Source organism: Musca domestica, unplaced genomic scaffold (assembly GCF_030504385.1).
Source record: "Musca domestica strain aabys unplaced genomic scaffold, Musca_domestica.polishedcontigs.V.1.1 7, whole genome shotgun sequence".
NCBI classification, from domain to species: domain Eukaryota; kingdom Metazoa; phylum Arthropoda; class Insecta; order Diptera; family Muscidae; genus Musca; species Musca domestica.
Genome location: NW_026712383.1, coordinates 4,280,024 through 4,303,684, shown reverse-complemented (window position 1 = coordinate 4,303,684; position 23,661 = coordinate 4,280,024). Strand labels below are relative to the sequence as shown.

The 23,661-nt window shown below is 31.9% G+C and overlaps 2 protein-coding genes across 4 annotated transcripts; both read left to right on the top strand.

Moving 5' to 3' along the window:
- The first annotated feature begins 1,475 nt into the window (after window positions 1-1,475).
- On the top strand, window positions 1,476-16,641 carry LOC101901113 (inositol-trisphosphate 3-kinase homolog). Of its 2 annotated transcripts, none has more exons than XM_005191174.4 (4): window positions 1,476-2,265; window positions 13,458-13,556; window positions 15,111-15,232; window positions 15,302-16,641. In XM_005191174.4, the coding sequence occupies exons 1-4, from the start codon at window positions 1,978-1,980 to the stop codon at window positions 16,122-16,124; spliced, it is 1,332 nt and encodes a 443-aa protein (XP_005191231.1). In that variant the 5' UTR covers window positions 1,476-1,977; the 3' UTR covers window positions 16,125-16,641. The 2 variants fall into 2 exon arrangements, with proteins under 2 accessions (XP_005191231.1, XP_058986245.1); XM_059130262.1 differs by lacking the exon at window positions 1,476-2,265 and adding an exon at window positions 13,246-13,365.
- Window positions 16,642-18,898: 2,257 nt separating this feature from the next.
- On the top strand, window positions 18,899-23,582 carry LOC101889894 (UDP-GlcNAc:betaGal beta-1,3-N-acetylglucosaminyltransferase-like protein 1). 2 transcript variants are annotated; one of them, XM_059130263.1, is made up of 5 exons: window positions 18,899-19,328; window positions 19,394-19,799; window positions 20,500-20,630; window positions 22,710-23,202; window positions 23,301-23,428. In XM_059130263.1, exons 1-5 carry the CDS (start codon window positions 19,296-19,298, stop codon window positions 23,357-23,359), a joined length of 1,122 nt encoding a protein of 373 aa, XP_058986246.1. In that variant the 5' UTR covers window positions 18,899-19,295; the 3' UTR covers window positions 23,360-23,428. The 2 variants fall into 2 exon arrangements, with proteins under 2 accessions (XP_058986246.1, XP_005191253.3); XM_005191196.4 differs by having other exon boundaries at window positions 18,902-19,328; window positions 23,261-23,582.
- The last annotated feature ends 79 nt before the right edge of the window (window positions 23,583-23,661 follow it).

Here is a 23,661-nt window from a genome sequence, read left to right as displayed (position 1 = left end):
GTAGCTTAGCCCGACGTCAAGGAAGTGGACGGCAGACACCAGCAACATCAGCATAAATGGTTCGAAAAGTAAATAAGCGACATGATCGAAACCCGCGTCGCAGTGGCCAAAAAATGGTTCGTGAGCCGAACATATCGCAATATTCTATTCGGCAAATATTGAAAAATGAGCTACACCGCAACAGAAAGAAAATAGACTCAGACTCAGAGCTAAAGAGTTGCTCCGCTTGGCCGAAAGTGGTGAACTGCCGGATTTTGTTTTCTCCTATGAGAAAACACTCGTTGTCCAGCAGTTGGTAAACAAACAAAATAATCGTGTTTACTTGCCAAAGAGGTCAGCTGAAAATGTGCACCTTCGGTTGGCCACCAGAATTCAAGCGCCGGCCATGGTGATGATGTGGGCTGCCACAACAGCCGATGGTCGCTCTCAGCTCGTATTCATCGAACGTGGCATCAGAATAAATACCGAATATTATCGCGAAAATATTCTGGAGGGCGTATTAAAGCCTTGGGTACGCAAACATTTTGGTCGCAGACCTTGGACATTCCAACAGGACTCAGCACGCGCCACCCAAGAATGGTTACAAAATGATGTTCCTCGTTTCATTTCCAGCGCACAATAGCCACCAAAATCTCCGGATACCAATCCGTTGGACTATTGTGTCTGGAGTATTTTGAAAAGCAAGGTTGGCACTAAAAAATACCAAAATGTCGATCAAGCAAGTGCTTTTCCGGGAATGAGCCAAAATACCGCAGAGCAACATTCGGTCAGCTTGAGACGGTTGCATTGGCCGTTTTAAGGCCATAATTCGTGCCAAAGGTGACCAATTAGAACAAATCTAAAATTATTCTAAAATTTGATGCTATTTCCGACATATTTTGCTTTCATTCAATAAAATTTAAAAAGAAATGTAAAAATTATGGCTTTTGACTTTGTTACAGCAATGTAATTTGGTTCATAGTTGGTATGATCTACTTCACATAAATTCCCAATATAAACTTTTTTGCTACTGGAGCTCTATTAAATACGCATAGCGGTGTAGGGTATCATAAAGTCGGCCACGCCCGACATTTGACATTTCCTTATTGGTTTTTAATATTCCAACGAAATGACGACCAATGTCTATTCCTCATTGAACATAAGTACAAACAAACGAGAAAGGATGGAGAACGATTGATGGCACCAAAATCGAAACTATGAAGGGAGGACTGACACATAAAGGAGTCTATATTGCTTTTGTAAAATGATACAAAATAGTAACTGCTCCAGAGATTTAAGCTCAAAATTTCCAAAAATGCCCACAAAAACTTCTGGCAACACTGTAGATATAATCGTAAACACAGCGATCTCGTATGGGTGCCGACAGCACAGTCTAGCAATGTGGTTGAAGATCGGAGAGTTGGCGTCGATGACGATGACAACGACGACGCTGGTGAGACGACTGTGTGAGAATGTCGAACTAAAACTCGCTGTTATAAACGCAAACCAGTTAGTCGCACGGCCACAAGCAAAAGCTTAACACACAGCATATCTGCACGCTACAAAGCAAAACAGTATAATTAATATTATCGTTGAATGTATCAATTATTGTAAAACAATCATAAAAGATAAACAAAACACATAATATACACATACAACAAAATATAAATATATTGCATAAAAAACCAGTTTTAAGTGAAGACCTATTAAAACAAATGGGAAAGAGCTAAAAATAAATAAAATCTTTTGGTTAAATATTCAACAAAAAAAAATAAAAACAAGAAAGAAAACTCCCAAGAATATTGAGTGAAAAAATAACGATCAACCGGTTCTAACCAACAAAAATACATACTAAAAAAATTATTAAAAATCAGAAAATGCTAACACTGTAAAAAATTGAAAAAGCAACAAGAAAAATAGTACAAAGTACTTAAAAAAGATTACTTAAACTAAAAAAAAGAAAAGAAAACGACATAAAACGTTGTCACCCCCCAAAGTATGACTTCAACTGTATTACAGCCAACGACGGCCACAGCAACAGGCGCCGCTACTTCAACAGCAGAATCCTCAGCCATGGGTTGGTCTCATGACAAGTTACGCTTCTCCTGTGTGGATAATATCGGTCTAAAACAATTGTGGAAATTAATTGCCCTGGATACAAATGGCAATGCCACCACAAAGGCGTCATCATCGCCATCTTCAGCGAATGTCATTAAAACGACTTCAGATGAGAAATTAAAAAACGCCAACAACAACAATAATAATAATAATAACAATAATAATGAGGTAAGTACTCAAGGAAGACATTAATTGAATCGAACACGTCAAACTACTTAGCTTTATGTGTGAGAAGAGTACCTACATGGGTATCTAAATTGAAATCTGTTCAACAATAGAATATTTTTTTGATTTAACATTTAAAACACGTAATCTTCGATTTGGTTTCGAGATTGACAGATAGGTGATATCTACTTTGCGTGTTAGAAGCGAACACCAGCTTTTTTTGATTGTTATTTCCTGAGAGAGATTTTTTTGAGGATAGATTGATTTTTTTTATTTGCAGGAAAACCAGAGTGAGATAAAAAAAAACTGCAACAAAGTCAAACGTCATAATCTTAACATTTTTTTAAATTTTATTAATGAAAGCAAAAAATGTCGGAAATAGCATCAAATTTTAGAATCAGTTTAGATTTGCTCGAATTAGTTACCTTTGCCACGAATTATGGCCTTCAAACGGCCAATGAAACCATCACACTCTGCCCCGTCAGTTTTTTCATCTCACCTCGCGTTCTCATCACTCTCAACGCGTTCTAAAATAGTCTTTTGAAAGAGAAAAAATATTGTCAAATTTTTGTTAAAAATAGTCTTCTTGGCTGACCAATTTCTGCATCTAATTCGCAAATTTTCATTTTTTAAAATTACCATCGGATAGACGTTTTACTATCGTTAAGTTCAAAATATTCGTTGTGTTGTGGCACAAAACCTTTCCCTTAAATTAATTTTGCTGCCTTCGGTTTTGGTAGTATTTTTACCATTTCTGTGGAAAAGAAAGTGTTGCGATTTAATGTTTACGGGTCATTTTCATTGCAAATGCCACTAACATTGGCAAATACATAAAAAAGAAACGACATCATTAACCAATCATCCAACGTATATCATGGGTTTTATTTTCAAGTTCCAAAGTAAACCGACACAACCTCTTTCTGGTGTGTTTGCTGTGACGTCAATTGATCGTGAGTGAGTCTATAAATGAATGAATATATTGTATTGCTAGTGATATTTATCATAGTCGTGCTACTAATTTATGGATACAACTTTGTACGCAGCTTTTGACTTTTGTCAGGTTTGCTAATGGCGAACTTTTGCAATTTCCTAAAACAGTGTTGGTAACACCGATGTTATGTTTGTTTTTTGCTCTTTTTCTATTAATACCTTTTTCCCACAAATTTCAAATACGGTTTTTTTGCTTACCCCATGGTATGCAGCGGATATCCGTGTTTGTTTTTGTACCAATTTGAGCAACAAACAAAAAAAAAAGACAAGAAAGAAAGTTAAGCTTGCCAACCAACAACAACCACAGTCATATTTATTGCAATTAACGGTTTACATAATTTATGGAACAAACATATTTTTTCGAAAACTGGACAATGGCGAACTTAGATGATAAAGTATGTTGGCAGACGTCATGAATCAAAAGCGTGACGCAAGTCACGTTTGTGTTGTTAATAAAACCAGTTTGTCATCTCATCGCTTATAATGAACTGTTTCACGACTTTTTATTCAATACAAATGTATTGAAATCTGCCATAAAGTTTTATAATCAATTTATATATTAAGCATAACGCCCTAGTTTTTTTTTTTTTTTTTTTTTGAGAAATATATGCTGTATGTGTATCTCTGGGGAAGATATTGTCACATTATATCCTATTTTCTGGAAGAAAAAGCAAGGTTTAAAAAATGAATGCTTGATACACTGTCTCATGGTAGAAGAATATAGGTAGACACATCGACAAAGCTGCTGGGACAATGAATTCCAATTTTGGAATTTCAAATGTGAAATGAAAAATTATTTTAATTTGTAAAAATTGTCGAAAAACGCGTAATAACCTCCGAATGACGTCGCATAAGAAAACATATAAAAATCTTCTTATATGAAAGAACATTTAAAATTTTTTGACATATCAATGTTCCCAAGCGTTGATGCATCTACCTGTATTCTTCTACCATGTCACACTGTCACCTAAACTACACATCGTTTACACAATGGAAACAAAACCTTAAACATTTAAGTAGGTTATGTAGAACATCGTTTATATTAAAATTATGATAATTTTGGCAGTTAAAGTCATCTTTGCTTAAATCTATTCCCGTTTTATATGTCACGGATATTAGAATTGAGTTCCAGCTCCAATTTTTTTTACATTTCATTGTGAATACATTGAGTGATATTTCTATTTCATATATTTCCAAATAGATTTTTAACATGGTGTTCATATGTTAAACTTATTATGGACCTGTTTTACTGGATATATGTATATTCAAAAACACATATATATACGACCAATTTGAATACCATATTTTTACCTTAAATGCAAATGATTGACGTCAAACGAAAAAAAGAAGGTATAGAATTAATTAAAAATTTGAATAATATTCAAGCATTATTTTAGAATTTCTGCGATATAAAAAATCTATTTTTAATAGGGAGAGAGAGAGGCCAATGATATTGCATTTCATTTGTGGAATTGTCATCTCATTGAGGAATCTAGTTAAAACTGGTATTTTCATATTAAACTACAATGACTATATATTTTTATTACAAATTAAAATTTCATTTATGTAATTAGTACTGTTAAACCGTCCTGAAAGAAAGACTTATATGACGTAAATTTCAAGAAAAAATTAATTAAGAGAATGCCTTTTTGGGAATTTGCGTCAATCGGACTTTCAAAAAATTTGAAATTTTTAAGACACTTCAGGTGTAGAGCACTGTATTTTATTAAACGTCAGAAATAGCTGTGTATTAAGTTGGAAATCAAGGCCGAATGAAAAATACACTCTAAATTACGTCCTACACACATAATAAATTCAGTGGATTCCAACGTCAAATGATATCCATGATATCATGCAGTTGACGGTTAAAATTCACTCGATGTAATAAGTCTAAACGCACTATAAACCTTAAACTAAGATGTTGGCAACGCAGAATGGCATATTAACGTCAAATTATAAAGCAAAATCAAGATGCCATACTGCGTTTACACCCTCCATTCTTAAAATAAAACATTTGTTCTCCTCCGATCTCTGTGCATTCACACTAGCACAGATGTAAAAAAATGTAATCATTTCTGTACTTTTGACACTTCAATTGCAATTTGAAAAAATGCACAGTTCAATTACCTAGACAGGTGTCAAATGTGAACAACGACAATAAATTATAAACAAATTAAACATCAATAAAAACCCAACAAAACTGTTGATTTCAAATAAAAAGTTATTAATTACCCCTCATAATTTCCGGCATCTAATAACAGGTGATTACATCAGTTTCTAAAACATAACATTCCCACGCCAATTATCACAACTTCAACAAGTTCAAGGAGAGTACATTCACCACCAGCGTTAGAAAACGTTGCAGTAATGCAATGTTTTTGGAAATGTAGAGGAGACAAAATGTCAACATTGCCAAATTTATCACACTTTCATTTCGATCTCAAAATTCATGTGAATTTCCACAAAATAAGCGACATGTATTTCTTTGTAATTCAACCAGCAAAAAAAGTGTAAAAACACAAAAAAAAACTTTTAGTAGCTCAACCAGATTTTTATTGTCGAAGCACATGTGCGTTGAGGTTTTTTTTCTTAACTCACAACATGTGCCGTTTATTTTAACTTTTTTTTAAGTCAGGGTTAAACAATATGTATGCTACAGACCAAAAACCATGCAATACTGTACTCAATACCCGTGCAATTTTCAAGGTTCATTACATTATTGGCGTGAGATGAAAAAGTACACATGCCAGACGCATGCATGCATTGTTGGTAAGTACGGGATTCTAGGCCTTTTTTGTAAAACACAATCTCTAGAATCTTTATACGTTTTTTATGGTTCATTGAATTCAAGGTAAACCAACTGGTTATTCTTAAGAATTGAGGCATTCTCGTACACGAGAAGTGCATCAATCAGAAATATTACAAAAACAAAAATATATGAAAGATTCAAAACACTCGTATTATGAGGTCATTGTTCAAAATCTACCGCGAAAGTTCAATGGGTGCTATCAAAATATTAAATCTCATTAATTTAGAATTTAAAAATATTTTTTGGGCCGATCACAAATTTTAATTAAATTTTTCAACCTGTGTTTCTATTTTTGTTGTTCGAAATTCCAATTCCAATTAATTAATTTATGAAAGTGAAAGTAAAATTTCATCATATTTGTTATTGTTAATATTATATTTCATGGGTCAAAATAGCTGATTGTACAGCTCTTCCTCTCGTTCCGATGGAAATTATTATCTTGAAATACAAAGTATTTCGGCTTTTTTTTGACAATCTGCAGTTGGCAACCAATCTCAACGAATTCACATTCAATCTTATCAAAATATTTCCTAATTTATAGTTTTTGTTTGCAAATTTTAATTTCTAGAAATGATTATCGCAAAATATTTTATTTTTAAACCAAAAAAAAAAAAATTTAAAAAAAAAAAGAAAACTGCATTTGAACTGGTGTTTAATTTTGGATGCAGATAAATTTGCTATATAATCTTAATGATGCCGAAATATACATTTAAAATTCATCTTGTGTAGATTTGTAAGGCAACGAAAGAATAACCCAAAATATTAGCTGAGGCAATTTTTGCATGACCAAATTTAGGCATTTTTTGTAGTGCATTCAGTACGAAATATCATCAAACACTTCCGACTTAGTACAAAAAACTATGAAATTTATTCTGTTTTTTTAAAATATCTCTCTCGATTTTAATTAGCCATTGATTTGACAGGACGAGATATTCTCTTTCCACTACTAATGCATATATTTTGAGCAAGGCTGACTTAGGATAATATGACTTAATCAAACTTAGCATTAAGTGGAAAAGAGAGAGAGAGAGAAAGAAATAGAGATACCTGAAGTGCACATGTCTATGAATCTTATGGAGAGGTCATAGACAAACACAGTTATCTTATATGTGGCAAGCAAACATGCTACAAATGCAAATATACCAAATTTAGGAAAGCCAAATTCTATCTAATGACTCGAAGGTCTTCACACCACATTTTCTTATTAAAAAGATGCCTGTTTAACCAAAAAACTCTCTCTTCCAGACTACCCGCTATACAAATACTTTTAAAGTTCCATCTCCCTCCATGTGACTTGTAAATCTCTATTTGGTAATGTCTTTGTGGGTGGTCACTTATCATAAATTAAAAATCTAAAAATAATTATTTCTCATATTAAAAAGATCTTAGTTCTAAACAAACAATATGGCCATAAACGATTATTATTTTTTTAATGGAGAAAACATGATTGGTTTTTAAAAAACCTGATTATAACTTGGTCAATAAAATCAAAGTATGCACACAACACAAAGATATACATATTGTCATTTAACACCCACCAAAAAATATTGTTTTTATGGCAAAAGTAATTGTTTTGCTGACTTGAAACAATAGCTTTAAAATATTCATTTAATAATACTAGTGAATTTTGTACTTGTTTTTTTTTCTGTCATATGTGTTGTTTTCTTTGGAATCCATTTGAATAAAGCCCTAAGTACTTTTCATGGCTTACTAATAAATAATAAAATGCACATACTTAGCAAATGGGCAGGTTTTTTGTAAATTTAATAAAATAAAATGCCAAAGACAAATATTCTTCTTGTATAACTTAAACTATTGAATTTTTTATTAGCAGATGGTTCGAAAATGATTCATTGTTAAGAATGGATTTTAGTTAAAATGTGTCATTGTTTATTTTCAAAATTCTTCAGGATTGATTGAAAATTTGTAAATTTAATATCGTTAATAATTTCTTCTATTTTTTCCACAAATTTCCCATGCTAATCACATAGAGTATTGTTAAATAAACATGCGAAAATATTTCATTTGTTGTTTTAAAAATTCCAATGAACTCCTTCTTGCCTACGTTACGTTATAAAGGTTTTTCCCATTATGAACAAAATTCCAAGCCATATTATTCCCCCGAAAAAAATGAAACACTTGTTTCAATAATACAGCCTTTGGAATTTCTCTTGTTTTTTCTTTGCAAACATAAAAACGAAGAAGAGTTTTAAATAAGACCATGAGAACCAACTGAAGCTAATGCATGTATTTAAAAATAGCAACAAATAAAAACAATACTATCATCATCATCAACCTATATATAACCTTAATTTGTTGTTGGCAATTTAAAAGTGACGTCAAACCCATGCGGTTTCACTAGCTTGTCATCCATTAACGAAAGTGGTTAAATTATTTATGTCACCGGCATCTTTAATTACAAAAAACACCATAACAAATAAACTAAATCATTGGTTTTTTTCTGTCATCTATTGTGATTTATTACACAATATTTTTGTCAATTATATTGACAATAGAGGGTCACATACATTATTGTATTACTTTGTTTTGAACCAGTTTGGTCTTCTATTGTTCTATTTTTTGTTATTTTGTATCGCATTTGTGGGTTATTGGAACAATCCCCGTTAAACTTGTTCGCTGTATTATCCACAATTATAAGTTAATTAAAAAATAACAGCAGTTTCAATATTATCTGTTTCAATATTGTAAAATGAGTTGTGTTTTTTTTTTGCGATCTCTTATCGTGTTTTTATTTTGTTCTGCTCTTTTTAATATTCTTTTTGCTGATTTGTAAATATTTTTCCCCATTTCTGATGTTATCTTTGAAACGATTCTTATCTCTGCCATAAAAAAAATTGTTATTGTAAAACAACAACAACAACAAAATTAAAGTTTGCACAAGTCGTTTTTGCAAAAAACAATATCCTTGTCTAAAAACAATAAACAAACTCTATCTAGACTTTTTTTTGCCATGATTATATTTACTTAAGTTTTAAATACCTTAAATAACAGGAGATTAAGATTTGAATGACATTTAATTGTACTGCAATAAATGATTGAGCATGATTTTGAATTCAATGTGCCGGTTTCTTGGGCAAATAAACTTGTACCCACTTTCGAGTGGGAATTCGGCGCCAAGGAAACGTAACAATGTTAAATAAATAATGTTCTAAAATTATCAGTTTCTAGGCAATTAAAAATCGATATGTTAACAATTCGATGACATTTTTGAGAGCCACGCGTCATCGATGCGCTCACGAGAACTAAATGTTCTCTCTCTCGCAATGTTCTTTAAAGTACGTTTACATGCCAATCTTTATATAGGTTGCCGCTGATAGTTAACCAATCAAATAAATTAGACTGTAAAAAGACCCACTAAACAGATTGTGAATGCAGAACATTTACATTCTCATACATTTAATTCACAATTACATACAGTATATAATATTACATAATGTATATAATAATTTTCAAGATTTATATTAATTATTGTGATATGAAACGGCAAACTAAATTAAGCCATTTACACAGTGTTCTCTTTTTCTATCTGAGTGTTGCAAACACCTGTAAAAAAAATAACAAATTATAATTCCATAACTCTTCTTGCTACTACGTAAATGCAAAATGATAGTATTTGGTTCCACAAGTCCTATTCGTATTGTCATTTAACATTTTTATGCTAATTAGTCTGATTATCTGCAACTCAATGTGTCAATTTACTTCTATATATTTTCGCCTACTGTCAGAGTCTATCTGTCAATTTCTTCTCATTTGGAATTTATTTATTCAATATAATAACTACGAGCACTGGGTTTACAGTGTCGTTGGTTGGTAGTAGCGGGGAACATGTTTGTTGTTGTGCTATTCTGTTTGCTTAGTTTAGCATTTTGTTAAATACTATATATATTCAAAACATGTCGATTATTGTTATTTTTATGTGCTTATTTTTTATTTTCTTACATTAAAAGTAGTCAATCGACTGAAATTTAGTATAAATGTGAATGCATATATTTCAGGCAGACGTGTGGAAATGCATTTTAAGTTTGTTTTGTTTTAGAATTTACATAAAAATTCAATAAATCTGAAAAAAAACAAAACAAGTTCTAAAAATACTATAGAATGGAATTGCTACTAAGATTTGTTGTCGAAGCTAATAGAAAACTAAAGAATAGGTGCTGATTTTTCAATTGAGAAATTTGAAAAATTACCAGATGAGAATTATATAATATTAAATATAAGTTAAAGCTGTCATATGAAATCCCGATTTTTTGATTGAAAACTTTCAATATGGCAACATTAGGGATCGGATAAAATATAATTCCCAAATAAAATCTCTAAAATATTGTTATTGTATTTGTTTTTGCATATAATTGGCAAATGCAGCCATAGAATACATTTAAACTTTGTCGACTTATATTATATACTTGACTACAATTACTACCAGACAGTGTAAAGCTAATGATGCTGATCATCATCATCAGCATTCCGAAACATATTTATTGACTAGACTTAAACAATTGCGCAAATTAAAACTAATTCATTTTAATTTTGGTGCCTCGGATACAGACGGTATATGTGTATGCGTTTAATCAAATCCTGACCTTATACAATATAATGGTTATTACAAGTGATAGGTTAGGAGGTTAGAACAGCAACGACAATCTCAGGTACAAAATAGTTTCAGTTTTTAATTTAGGAAATTATTATTTTTAAAAAGCAATTAATTATTTGAAGCCAGGCCTTTCACTTTGTTTAAAAAATACGAAATTTAAATAAAATGGAAACGAAAACGTCAAATATACTTTTTTTTTGTAAATCCACTTAAAAAGGTCAGAATTGACGTCACTATACAATTTGATTTCATTTTTCGCCAAGAAACTTAAAACAAAGCTGTTAAAGCATAATCGTCAGCATTCAAAAAAGCACTTTAAATATATGCAAAAATTAAAACATAACGAAATGTAGATTTATAGTTTGTTTGTTTTATTTATTCATTCGTCAGGCAAACGAACAAAAGGCAAATAAACAAGAAGATACGTAAAAAATTAACATTACTGAACATTGGCGAAATATTACCAACATTCTTAAAGTACGTTTACACTTACTAAATCGTTTAACTGTCAATTCCGTTGCCTGTGCGTCAAATGAAATAAACTATCAAATTCTGTGCAATCCATTTGGGGTATATACAATGAAATTGACAGTTCGATTTAGTAAGTGTCAACGTACTTTAAGTATTACACATATTTGAACTAGATATCCCTACTGGATACGTTTTTTGACTTTTTCTCCATACTTCGTTACGCATAGCTTGATCTACATAAATCCGTATTTCACCAAATGAACAATGGGCCCAGCATAATTTTAATTTTCAATTCTAGCATCGTTCAATGGCTTTTATTTTCCCAAGTATCTCCTTTATTTGTTTTTGCTTTTTCAATTATTTTGCTTTTATTTGCTCAACTCTCTTGTCAATATCGAAGGTTAGTATGGCTGTGAACGTGTTTTACATAATTAATATTTTCCAAAAAAAAAAAAAATCAAAACAAAACAAAGACGTAACGAGAAAAATAAACTAAAAAATGGACAAAAAAACAATAACAACTATAATTGTTTTAAATAATTTGTTAATATGCGACACAGTGAATAATCGCAATAATATAATATTTAAAAAATTCCAAAAATTGTTTTCGGGCGTATTAAATATAATTTCATATGTATTTATTGGTATAAAAGTTATTGGTTGTTTAAATGTTTAATATAATGCCAAACGACCCACTGTCTTCGCACCCATGATTGGGAGCGTGCACTTAAAATCAATCCAGCACAATATTTATTTCCGGCTTTTTTATGAATATTATTATGAATAGTTTTAATTATGTCTTTATTATTCCAAAAAATTTTGTAAATGCTTAGACCAACAAATAACAAAGGTTTAATAATAATAATAATAATAAACTTTACTTGATATTGATATATAATGAGTCTTTATATATGTAAATATGAGTTTATGCCCAAGCAGTGAGGGAAAAGAGACATTTCCAAGACATTTAACAACTTATTAAAATCAAACTAGTTATTTTATGAAAATTGGGATTTATAATTATTCAAACATACGTAAAAAATACTTGGTCTTTATGCAAACCTTAATCATCATTTGCTCTATTGAGTATCTTATGTTTTACATTAAATAAATCATGCTGAAACGTAAATGTAATCATGCCCTTACGCCTAGCCGTAGAAACGGGTAATAATGTGGCAACACTAGAAATGCAATTTATCTGAACACTGTTGTTTTCTCAACACTCAGCCAATTGACTTGAAGGGTATCCCTCTCTCTCTTTCCTTATGATTGTGATGATTTATTTTGTTTTGCTTTATAACGATTTGTTTCTTATTAAGTGTAGCATACCTTTAGGCGCCAAATGTCACCCAACTAAATCATAGCTCTTTCTTCCTTTTCAATCAAATATATTCAATGACTAAAAATAAATTTCATTTTAATAAATCTTGAATTGAATATACCGTAAATTCCCACACACTTTGTAATTCCAATAGCTGTATGTAAATTTAATTTGAAAAAGAAACAAAGAATAAGAAAATACCGAAATTCCCATATTCTCAGACATTTATTTGTCACATGAATTCACTTGACCGCTCAACACACACAATAATCGTAACAAATCTGATGGTTCGCTTGAATAAAAGAACACCAGAAATGGGAAAAACCCAAAAAGGAAAAATTCACACAAAACGTGATTTTTGTGCAAAGTGTAAAATAAATGGCTGTTTGAAAAAGAAAACTTAAATATTTACAATAAAAACACGTATATTGTAAATTATAAGGCTTGATATTATATTTTCGAGGTCAAAATCAAGATGTTATCGCTCGCAGTCTTTTGGTTACGTTGGTTTTGTTTTTTTATCATTTTGAAATATTTTCTTTTGCTTTCATCATATTTTTGCTCAGGGGTTTTTTATATATTTTTTTTATTGTTATAATGGGGGTATTGTATATTATAAAGACATTTTCATATTATAGAAATGCAGCATTCTTATCACAAAAAAAGATGTGGTTTTTCGTTGACATGTGTTATTTGTATGATAACATAATATAAAAAGGTTGGAAGATTGACATGACAAGAAAATATCTTTTCCACTTTTATATTATTTTTTATATACATTTTAAAAAGTAAAATTTAATAACCATATCACGTTAATTTAGTTCAAGTTGAAAGTCTCAACCAGAAAGAAGCATATCACATTAGGAAAGAGTGAAAAAAATAGTAATTATGGAAGAAAAGGTTTATGTTCCTTTTTTATAGTCCAAATTTTTTTACTCTTTTTATTATAACTTGACGTTTATTAATTGTATTTCTCTTTTTTTTCTTTCCAGAACATTTCCTATGAATATTGCGAAAAAATCAATGATTATTTGGGTCAGCGTGATTTTGATGCACCCAGCCGCATGTCTCTGCTGAAATTTCTAGCCATTGTAAGTTTTCATTTTTATTTTCTTTGAATTTATGACAGCCAGACCTGGATTATTGTAATACACCACATTGTAGTGTTGTTTATTTTTTACAACTGTTTGTTAATCAATCAATATGTTATATTAACAAGCAAATAAAATATTTTGTACCACCAATAAAAGGTGGAAAAAATTCCATCAATGGAAAATTTTCAAAATATTCCACAAAAAAAAAAAAAAACAAACAAGAAGCTAAAATATTGTTGGTTTACAAACAAAGCCACCACAATCTGTTTTCTGGCCGGGGATGCCTAAAATTAAACATCAGGTGAACACAATGTATGTGATCATGCCAAAATTCGACTTCCTGTGCTATTGAAATATCAACATAGAACACCAAAACATTTGGGGTCCAAAGAACACGCTGATAAGTTTTTTTTTTAATCACAAAATGATGCAATTTTTGTTTTCTTATTTAGTTTTTTTTTTTTTTTTTTGTTCTAATCTTCTACAAAGAAAACTGGGAAATGTACGTACATACTTACATAGCTTTGGTGGGCGTGTAAACAATATTATTTATTTGTTTATTGAAATGAATTAATAAAAATGTGTTACAGTGTGTAATTATACAAGGTCCACCCTGTGACGTCAATATTCAATTAATTTGCAACCTTTAACTTTTTGTAAAGCGAAAAAAATATATATACAATTTTGTAATCTAATAAAGATGTTTCAAATTGTAATATTTTCAATCTGTTAAGACACAGAAAATGTAGTACACGCGCCTTAGATTCTGAGGTGTGTCTTCCTGATTATGATATGCATAAAATATGCAAAACTAGCTATAATAGACACACTGATTCGTCTACCTTTAAGAGTTCCAACAATATAAATAAATCTTTACTTGGGATAAAAATAGTTTGTCCAGTGTCTATGCTGTAATATTGCAAGCTGAAGTATTAGTCTATTTTACATATCTTTATTTTTAATAGAAATTAATAAATAAATGATGTCTTATTAATTTCTATAACGTAAAATAAGTTTTGAGAAATGTTGCATACTTTTGGGTGGTGCACTTGCACACCTTTGCCTATAGCAAAATCCATGTGTAGTCGAAACAAGCCCACCAATTTGTTATTTAAATAAGCTATTTGTTAAATTGTTTGTTCTGTAAATATTAAACCAATGTTACATTAAATTCTCTCTCTCTCTCTTTCTCTCTTGGTAACAAATTATTTAAAAAGTGTATAAGAATACACTTCCTATAGAAAGAAAAAAAAAAAACAAAAGGCAAAGGGAATTTCCATTGTCTAGCAGAAGACAAGACCAACTCTTGTCTCTATTTGCCAAAAAAAAAAAAAAACTGCTCGTTTTTTAAAGCAAACAAATGTTGATAACCTTTCAAGAGCTAACGAAAAAAAAAAAATAAACAAACATAATATTTGTTTAACCCAAAACAAACAATAAACCTTTGTCTGTCTGTCTGTCTGTCTATAATTCTGTCTAGCTTCCACAAACTTTAAAATAAAAATCTCACCCCACTTATCACTAATTAAATATTTCATTTTCTAATTACAGAATGCTTTGGAATTAAGTGCCCCAGCAACACCAGTTCTACTACAGCAACAACAGCAGCAGCAGCAACAACAAAATAATAACAAACCCACAGGCTGGTTACAACTGTCCGGACATCCTGAAAGGTAAATTTTAATAATAGTGCCATCATCTTACACCAGTACTAACTTTTTCTTCAATTCTTCTTTTTCCAGTATTGTACCATGTTCCAGTGGTGTGGTGCGTAAACGTGTTGCCAGTTTTAGTGACTATGAAGTTCAGGCCTATCAACAACTATCCCAAGAGCCTCTCACCTCCAAAATTGTTCCCGAATTCTATGGCAATATACAATTGGAAAGTGGTGAAATGTTCATTGAGCTACAAGACTTGCTCAAAGGTTTCAAAGATCCCTGTGTCATGGACATAAAAATGGGTTGTCGCACATTCTTAGAATCGGAGGTTAGCAACAAAACACTGAGACCTGATCTTTATCAAAAAATGATCAAGGTTGATGCTAACGCTCCCACGCCCGAAGAACATGAACAACAGGCCATCACTAAACTCCGTTATATGCTTTTCCGTGAGGCCATGTCATCATCGCAAAGCAAAGGCTTTCGCATTGAGGCCATACGCCTAAAAGGCAAGCCACCCATGAAAGATCTGAAAACAGTAAGGACCTCCGAACAAATTGCCCAAACAATTGATCAATTTTTGAATTGCAAAAAATCAGTACAAAAAGAATTGATCAATCGGCTGAAGCATATGCGCACGGTCATGGAAAAATCGAAATTCTTTCAAACACATGAAATTGTGGGTTCCAGTATTTTCATTATCTACGACGATGTCAAGGTTGGATGTTGGCTAATTGATTTCGCCAAATCTCGGCCTTTACCTGATCATGTAAAGGTTAATCATCGTGTCGAATGGATACCCGGCAATCGCGAAGAAGGTCTGCTCAAGGGCATGGATGAACTTATTCAGGCATTCGAGAGTGCCAATCAAAAACAAACCACAAGCAGAAAGTTTCTACAAATTTAATTGAAATTAATTTCTTTTTTGGATATATCCACAATCAAGACTGATCATTTTATGTAAAACATTCATTGTAAATGAATCCATCAATTTGCATTAACTTTGTTATTTGAACCTGCATAGAACTTTTCCATATTGGAAACAAATTTGTTATTTTGCCTATTTTAAGTGTTTAGTTTGTGAGCAAAGACTTAATTATTGAATTTGGAAATTGCATATACATATTTTGTTTTTGGCAAACGGCAGAATATTTTCCAAAACAAAACACATTAGTATTGTATTATAATTTTTTAGAAACAGTAAATTGTTAATTTTTTCGTTTTTTTGTGTAGCCTTTTGGCAGATTAATTCGAAGGAAAGCAAAAACAATCATTAAAAGCATTAAATGTCTTAATCAAATTACTTAATTAGTTTTTAAGCTACAAAAATTGTAATGAATTTATATTTAAGAATTTTGTGTTTTTCTATAAGAATCAACAACATAAATGAAAATATATTAATGTATTTATTAAACAAATTAAAAGCAAGTCTTTTTACTTAAATTTAAACGCACCAAAACATAGTGAAACCATTAAGGAACGAATCAATTTCGTGTGGGGGTAACAAATTAATATTTTACAGTTTTGAATTTTTGTATGTTAGGGCGAAAGTCACGTTTCTATTATTTTTATTTGATTATATATAAATTATCAAAATTTCGCTGTGACACTCACAATTATGCAATTATTAGGCCGCACGTCAGGCGTATTTGTATAAATATAAACGGATTAGGACTAAATTATAATGAATTCCTACTGTGGTCACAGAATATAATCTTGTCAAAGATATTGTCAAACGACGCAACAACTCGAGTCAGAGGCTTAAGTTTTGAGCGTGAAATATACTAAATGTTTCCACCGAACTGATTCGTTCAGTTATTTGTACGGAATAAACAAAATTTAAATTTAAACCCGCCACCATAGTATGGAGGGTATATTTAGTTTGTCCATCCGTTTGTAACACCTCGAAATATACATTTTAGACCCCAAAATATACATTTAGCGAAATATACATTTTAGACCCCTTGATAAGCATAAAATTCTATGTCGATTTGCCCTCCCGTCTGTCTGCCTTTGGAGATCACTCTAACTTCCGAACGAAATGAAATAGGTTGATAAAATTTTACTCAAATGTGTATTATGTCTGCAGGACTTTTGATATTGAAAAGAGGTCATGTAGGTCCATGTTTTGGTACAGCCCCCATATAATGGCACCTCCCTTTTTTCGGTATTTTGGTTATTTAAGCGACATTATTCACCGGAAACGTTTCAAATTTGGTATTTGAAGTTCGTAATGGATAGTACAGCCTAAGACAGAAATGCAATGCAGGTCCACGTCTTCGTATAGCCCCCATATAACGGTACCTTCCGATATTCGGTATTTTAATAATTTTAGCGACATTATTCACTGGAAATGTTTAAAATTTGGTATTTATAGTTCGAAATGAATACTACAGCCTAAGATAGAAAACTGTCTGTGCAGGTTCACGTATTTGTATAGCCCCCATATAATGGTTCCCCCGATATCCAGTATTTTGATGATTTAAGCAACATTATTCACCGGAATTGTTTCAAATTTGGTGTTTGGAGTTCGCAATTAATACTACAGCTTCAGACAGAAAATTGTCTGTGTAGGTCCAAGTCTTCGCATAGCCCCCATATAACGGTACATCCTGATATTCGGTATTTTGATGATTTTAGCGACATTATTCACCGGAATTATTTCAAATTTGGTATTTGATGTTCGTAATCAATACTACAGCCTAAGACAGAAAATTGTCTGTGCAGGTCCACGTCTTCGAATAGCCCCCATATAACGATACTTCCCGATATTCGGTATTTTCATGATTTTAGCGACATTAATTAACTGAATTGTTTCAAATTTGGTATTTGAAATTCGTAATGGATACAATTTTTGTCAGAAACCATTACAATATTCAAATGCGAAACTTAAAAAAATATCGGTGAATAAAGTAGATAAAATCACTAAAATACCGAATATAGGGAGGTACGTACCATGAGGGTTATACCAAAACGTGGACCTGCACAGACAATTTTCTGTCATAGGCTGTAGTATCCATTATGAACTTCAAATACCAAATTTGAAATAATTCCGGTGAATAATGTCATTAAAATCATCAAAATACCGAATATCGGGAGTTACCATTATATGGGGGCTATACCAAAACGTAGACCTGCACAGACAATTTTTAGTCATACACTGTAGTATTCATTACCAACTTTAAATACCAAATTCGAAACAATTCCGGCGACTAACGTCTCTAAAATCATAAAAATACCGAATATCTGGAGGTATTGTTATATGGGGGCTATTCGAAGACGTGGACCTGCACAGACAATTTTCTGTCTTAGGCAGTATTATCCATTACGAATTTCAAATACCAAATTTGAAATAATGCCGGTGAATAATGTCGCTGAAATACCGAATATCGGGAGGTACCGTTATATGGGGGCTATACATGGGGGCCAGCACAGACAATTTTCTGTCATAGACTGTAGTATTGATTACGAACTTCAAATACCAAATTTGAAATAATTCCGGTGAATAATGTCGCTAAAATTATCAAAATACCGAATATCGGGAAGTACCATTATATGGGGGCTATACCAAAACGTGGACCTACATGGCAAATTTTCAATGCCAAAAATCCTGCAGACATAATATACATTTGAGTAAAATTTTATCAACCTACTTTATTTGGTACGGATTGTGATTTCCACAGACGGACAGACGAAGGACATCGCTAAATCGATATAGAATTTTATGCTGATCAAGAATATATATATTTTGTGGGGTCTAAAATGTATATTTCGAGGTATTACAAATGGAATGACAAACTTAATATACCTTTCACACTATGGCGGAGGGTATAAAAAAGAAACTGATTTTTTTCGAATCACACAGCAAACAGAATATGTTACAATACTTCAATGATATAAAATGCAGCGAAGAAGACGAAGGGAGTATGATGCTCTGTGTTTTTCGGAACACAACACAAATGACACTTCAGGTCAGAAGAGAGTAAAACATTGTAAATGCCAGACGCATATCTATGTATAGCTCAAAGAACAACAAACTTATATAGCATAAATTCGTGTACCGGTACAAACTTGCAAAATGCCACAAATTGTACAAACAAAAGACTTAATTGTAAGTTATATGATCTCTCTAGCTGCTATATAAACTAAATTAAATTAAATATTTTCTTTAAAAAGTCTGTAATTATTACGGTGTTAAATGGTGCAAAATGGATTGATGGTTGCATGAAATCGATAATTAACCAGACAGCTGTAATAAAATGCCAAATAAATACAGTATCTGAGGCGCAGACTCCACTTGTGTCAAAAACCATGACCTCACCAACAACATCTTTGTTGCCCGCCAAAAATAACAGTAACGACGATATGGCATTTGTTCAATTACCAAAGCAAGCAACAAGTATAGTACGAGGGTCGAGTGAATCTCAGCCGAAAGTAGTACTATCAGTAGAAATTTGCGTATTCGAGGATTGTAGCTGTGATAATACCTACGATTTACTTTGTTCATGGCAGAGAACTCTGAGGGAAAGTTATAAAATACCAATGATAATTCTGAGGAATAATACTGGTCAACCTAAAGGGGGTATGTATAATGAATAAGACTGAGATAAAATATGTCTATTGTTTACCGTTATGATATTGAATATCAAGAATTCTTAACAACGAAATGAGCTTTTTAGAATTAATACTAATATTATATTAAGTATTGTAAATTAAATCAAAATCATTAAGATCAAAACTTTGGAAATAAAAAAAGACATGTTGAAAAATACTGTTAAAATCATAAAAATACAGAATATATGGAGTTACCGCATGGGCAAATTTTGTCATACACTATTCAAATACGATACTTGAAAAATGTCGCTAAAATCATCAAAATACCGAATATCGGGAGGTACCATTAAAAGATTCAATTCCAGAACCTGCAATACAGTAGTACACGGAATAATTTTTACAATATTTTACTTCAACACTGTTCCCGCACACGGACAACACAAATATTTCATTCTCTTTTACTACTATTTACTAGATAAATAAGTAAAAAGTAGTATCATGATTGCTAGCTTTTGATTGCTTGACATACATATTTTTTACTTTTTTAAAGCAACTCTTTTAGAGCTAATTTTAATTAAATTCAATCCATAATAAAGTATGTGGGATAATTATTAACGCAGTTACTTCTGTATAAGGAATTGGTATATATATATGATTACTTAGTTGTAAACCCTAAATTCCTTTTATGAATGTAATGCATAGCCTACAATTTTTCCACTCGATTTCAGTTGGCTATGGACGCAACAGAGCCATTGAAGCTTCCAAAGGCAATTATTTATGCTTCCAGGATATTGATGATGAAATGATGCCGGAACGTATTACAAAACAATATGCATTGGCCAAGCAGCACAAAAACGCGGTAAATATTTAACTTTTTATCCTTTTAGAAAATATATGTATATATATTTTTGCACGTATGTTGGAGAAATCGTTCCTGTTTCCGACAAATTTTTAACATGTAATAATCATAGATATATTTTAAAGAAAAGAAGATTCGGAAAAGAAAGTTGAGATCCTTTCGTTGCGAGTTGAAAATAATTCTAAACAATTGGCGATGGCTACTTGCAGAGTCTCACCACCGTGATTAGTAGGACCTACCTATAGGAAGGCAGAGACCACGACTTTCTCATTTATAATGAGAAATCGGCAGACACATTATATTTATATCATGTATATGTCAATACTTTCAGGAATTTTATGCAATTTAAATATTTATCCTAAAAGTATGCTCTCAAATATGAGTTTGTATTATCAGTAGAAAGTTTGAGCAGACATGATCCTTCTACGTTATCAGAGTTGTTTTTTTTCACAAGAACAAGGAAATAGCCGCAATCTCTGCTAACGACATTGGATGACACTTAGTATCTGAACATAATCCTGAAAGCTAGTTTCCACATCATGTAAGTGTCGTAGGTACAGGGTGAGATAAAAAACTGCAACAAAGTCAAACGCCATAATTTTTATTTTTTTTTTAATTTAATTGAATAAAAGCGAAAAATGTCGGAAATAGAATCAAATTTAAAACAAGTTTAGATTTTTTCGAATTGGTCACTTTGACACGAATTATGGCCTTCAAACGGCCAATGAAACCGTCATGGGCCATATTTTGGCCCATTCCCAGCATAGCGCTTGCTTGAGGTGATCGGCACTTTGGTATTTTTTAGTGCCAACCTTGCTTTACAAAATACTCCAGACACAACAGTCCAACGGATTGGTATCCGGAGATTTTGGTGGCCATTGTGCGCTGGAAATGAAGTGAGGAACCTAATTTTGTAACCATACTTGGGAGGTGGGTGCTGAGTGTGATGGTGCTGAGTTCTGTTGGAAAGTCCAAGGTCTGCGGCCAAAATGTTTGCGTGTCCAAGGCTTTAATACACCCTCCAGAATATTTTCGCCATAATATTCGTCATATATTCTGATGTCACGGTCGATTAATACGAGCGGAAAGCGACCATCGCCTGTTATGGCGGCCCACACCATTACCATGGCCGGCGCTTGTGTTCTGGTGGCCAGCCAAAGTTGCACATTTTCAGCTGACCTCTTTGGCAAGTAAACACAATCATTTTTTTGTTTACAAACAACGAATGTTTTCTCATCAGAGAAAACAAAATTCGGCAGTTCACCACTTTCGGCCAAGCGACGAAGCTCTTTTGAGTCTATTTTCTTTCAGTTACGGTGTAAGTTCTTGCAATTTTTGGGATTTCAATGGCTTTACCACGAGCTCATTTTTCAATATTTGCCGAATGGAATATTGCGATATGTTCAGCTCTCGAGCCATTTATCGGCCACTGCGACGCGGGTTTCGATCAAGCCGCTTTTTTATTTTTCGGGCTACGCTACGCACGGTAGCAAGTGATGGTACGAGACACAAAATATTTATTCACATTTAAATGCTCGAGTGCTCTATCGAATGCCACCTGTGGTGTTCCAGCCAAATATGGAAAATTCTGGAAAATTCTCACCAAAATGGTTTTGTACGCTTGTAAACAATATAATGAGCTAATACTAACTTTTTTACATTTATATTTGCATTTGTATCGCGCCTAAAGGTACTCCTAAAGCAAATTAAGCTAACGCTATACATTATTTTTATAAAAAATATTATATATTGCACCAAAGTATATAATATACTTCAATATTTATTTCATACATTTACTATTAATATGTTGTTTTATACAGTATTGCATTACTTTTTAATTAAAAAGATGTGAGGAACGCCGAAAAGCATGCTCTAAAAATTCAAATGCATGTAACAAGTTGTGTGATCCAGCTGGTTCTGAAACGTTAGACTTAAAAGGCTCAATACATACTTGCAAAAACGTTTTAATCAACTCGGTTTTCGACGAAACTGCTTTATTATCTCCATGCACCTGTATATTTTTTATTATCCGAAATTATATTGTAAATATTTAACAATGAATAATTTACTTATTTACAGATAATAGGATCAAAATTTACACGCATACCAAATAATGCAACATGTCGTTTTACCAAATGGGCCAATGATCTTAGCTCTGAACAGTTAATGATACAAATCTATACATCCAATGGACCCACTATAATAATGCCAACATGGATGTGTCATCGTATGGTTTATAATCAAATCAAAGGTGGATTTTCGGAAGAAGGACAAGGATGTCCGGAAGATTTGATATTTTTCTATAAACATTTGGATAAAAATGGCATTATAAAGAGAGTCGATGAATATCTTTTGAAATATCGATATCACAATGAGGCAACCACATTTAGCGTTCAAGAAAAAACCATCCGACACATAAGACTAAATCATTTATTGCACAACATACTCCAAACAAAACCATGGTCAGACGGTTTTTCCATATGGAATGCTGGTAAACAAGGAAGGAAACTTTTTCGTGAACTGCCAATGGAGCAAAAGAAAAGAGTCGCGGCATTTTGTGATGTTGATAAAAGTATATAATTTGCCGTTCCAATTTCTATTTTAAATTCACCATCTTTTTTTCTTTATAGACAAAATAAATAAATTTTATAAATACTACGATCGTCAAAGTCGTCAACAAACCTTTAGCATTCCCATTGTGCATTTCAGCCAAGTGCAACCTCCAATAATTATTTGTATGAAGCTTGATTTGACGAATGGTGATTTTGAGGCAAATTTACAAAGTCTTCACATAAAAGAGGGACAAGATTATATTTTATTTACATAAAAGGCATTCAACAAAAATAAGAATTAAAAACAAAATTGAATTAAAAATGTAGTGATATTTAATATAGAGTGCAATTTGTAATGAGTGATATTCAATATTTGATTTACGCAATAAAATAATTTAATATTTATTCAACAATCGAATCACTATTCATTGCTTATAACTTCATAAACAATCAGTATTTAACTGGGAATTTCCTATAAT

Bases quoted from the DNA above. Each gene is read 5' to 3' on its own strand.
- LOC101889894 (XM_005191196.4), top strand. From the start codon at position 19,296: ATGCCACAAATTGTACAAACAAAAGACTTAATT. The intron at 19,800-20,499 runs GTATGTATAATG...ACTCGATTTCAG, and splicing joins TACTGGTCAACCTAAAGGGG to TTGGCTATGGACGCAACAGA. The intron at 23,203-23,260 runs GTATATAATTTG...TTTTCTTTATAG, and splicing joins ATTTTGTGATGTTGATAAAA to ACAAAATAAATAAATTTTAT.
- LOC101901113 (XM_005191174.4), top strand. From the start codon at position 1,978: ATGACTTCAACTGTATTACAGCCAACGACGGCCACAGCAACAGGCGCC. The intron at 2,266-13,457 runs GTAAGTACTCAA...TTTTCTTTCCAG, and splicing joins ATAATAACAATAATAATGAG to AACATTTCCTATGAATATTG. The intron at 13,557-15,110 runs GTAAGTTTTCAT...TTCTAATTACAG, and splicing joins TGCTGAAATTTCTAGCCATT to AATGCTTTGGAATTAAGTGC.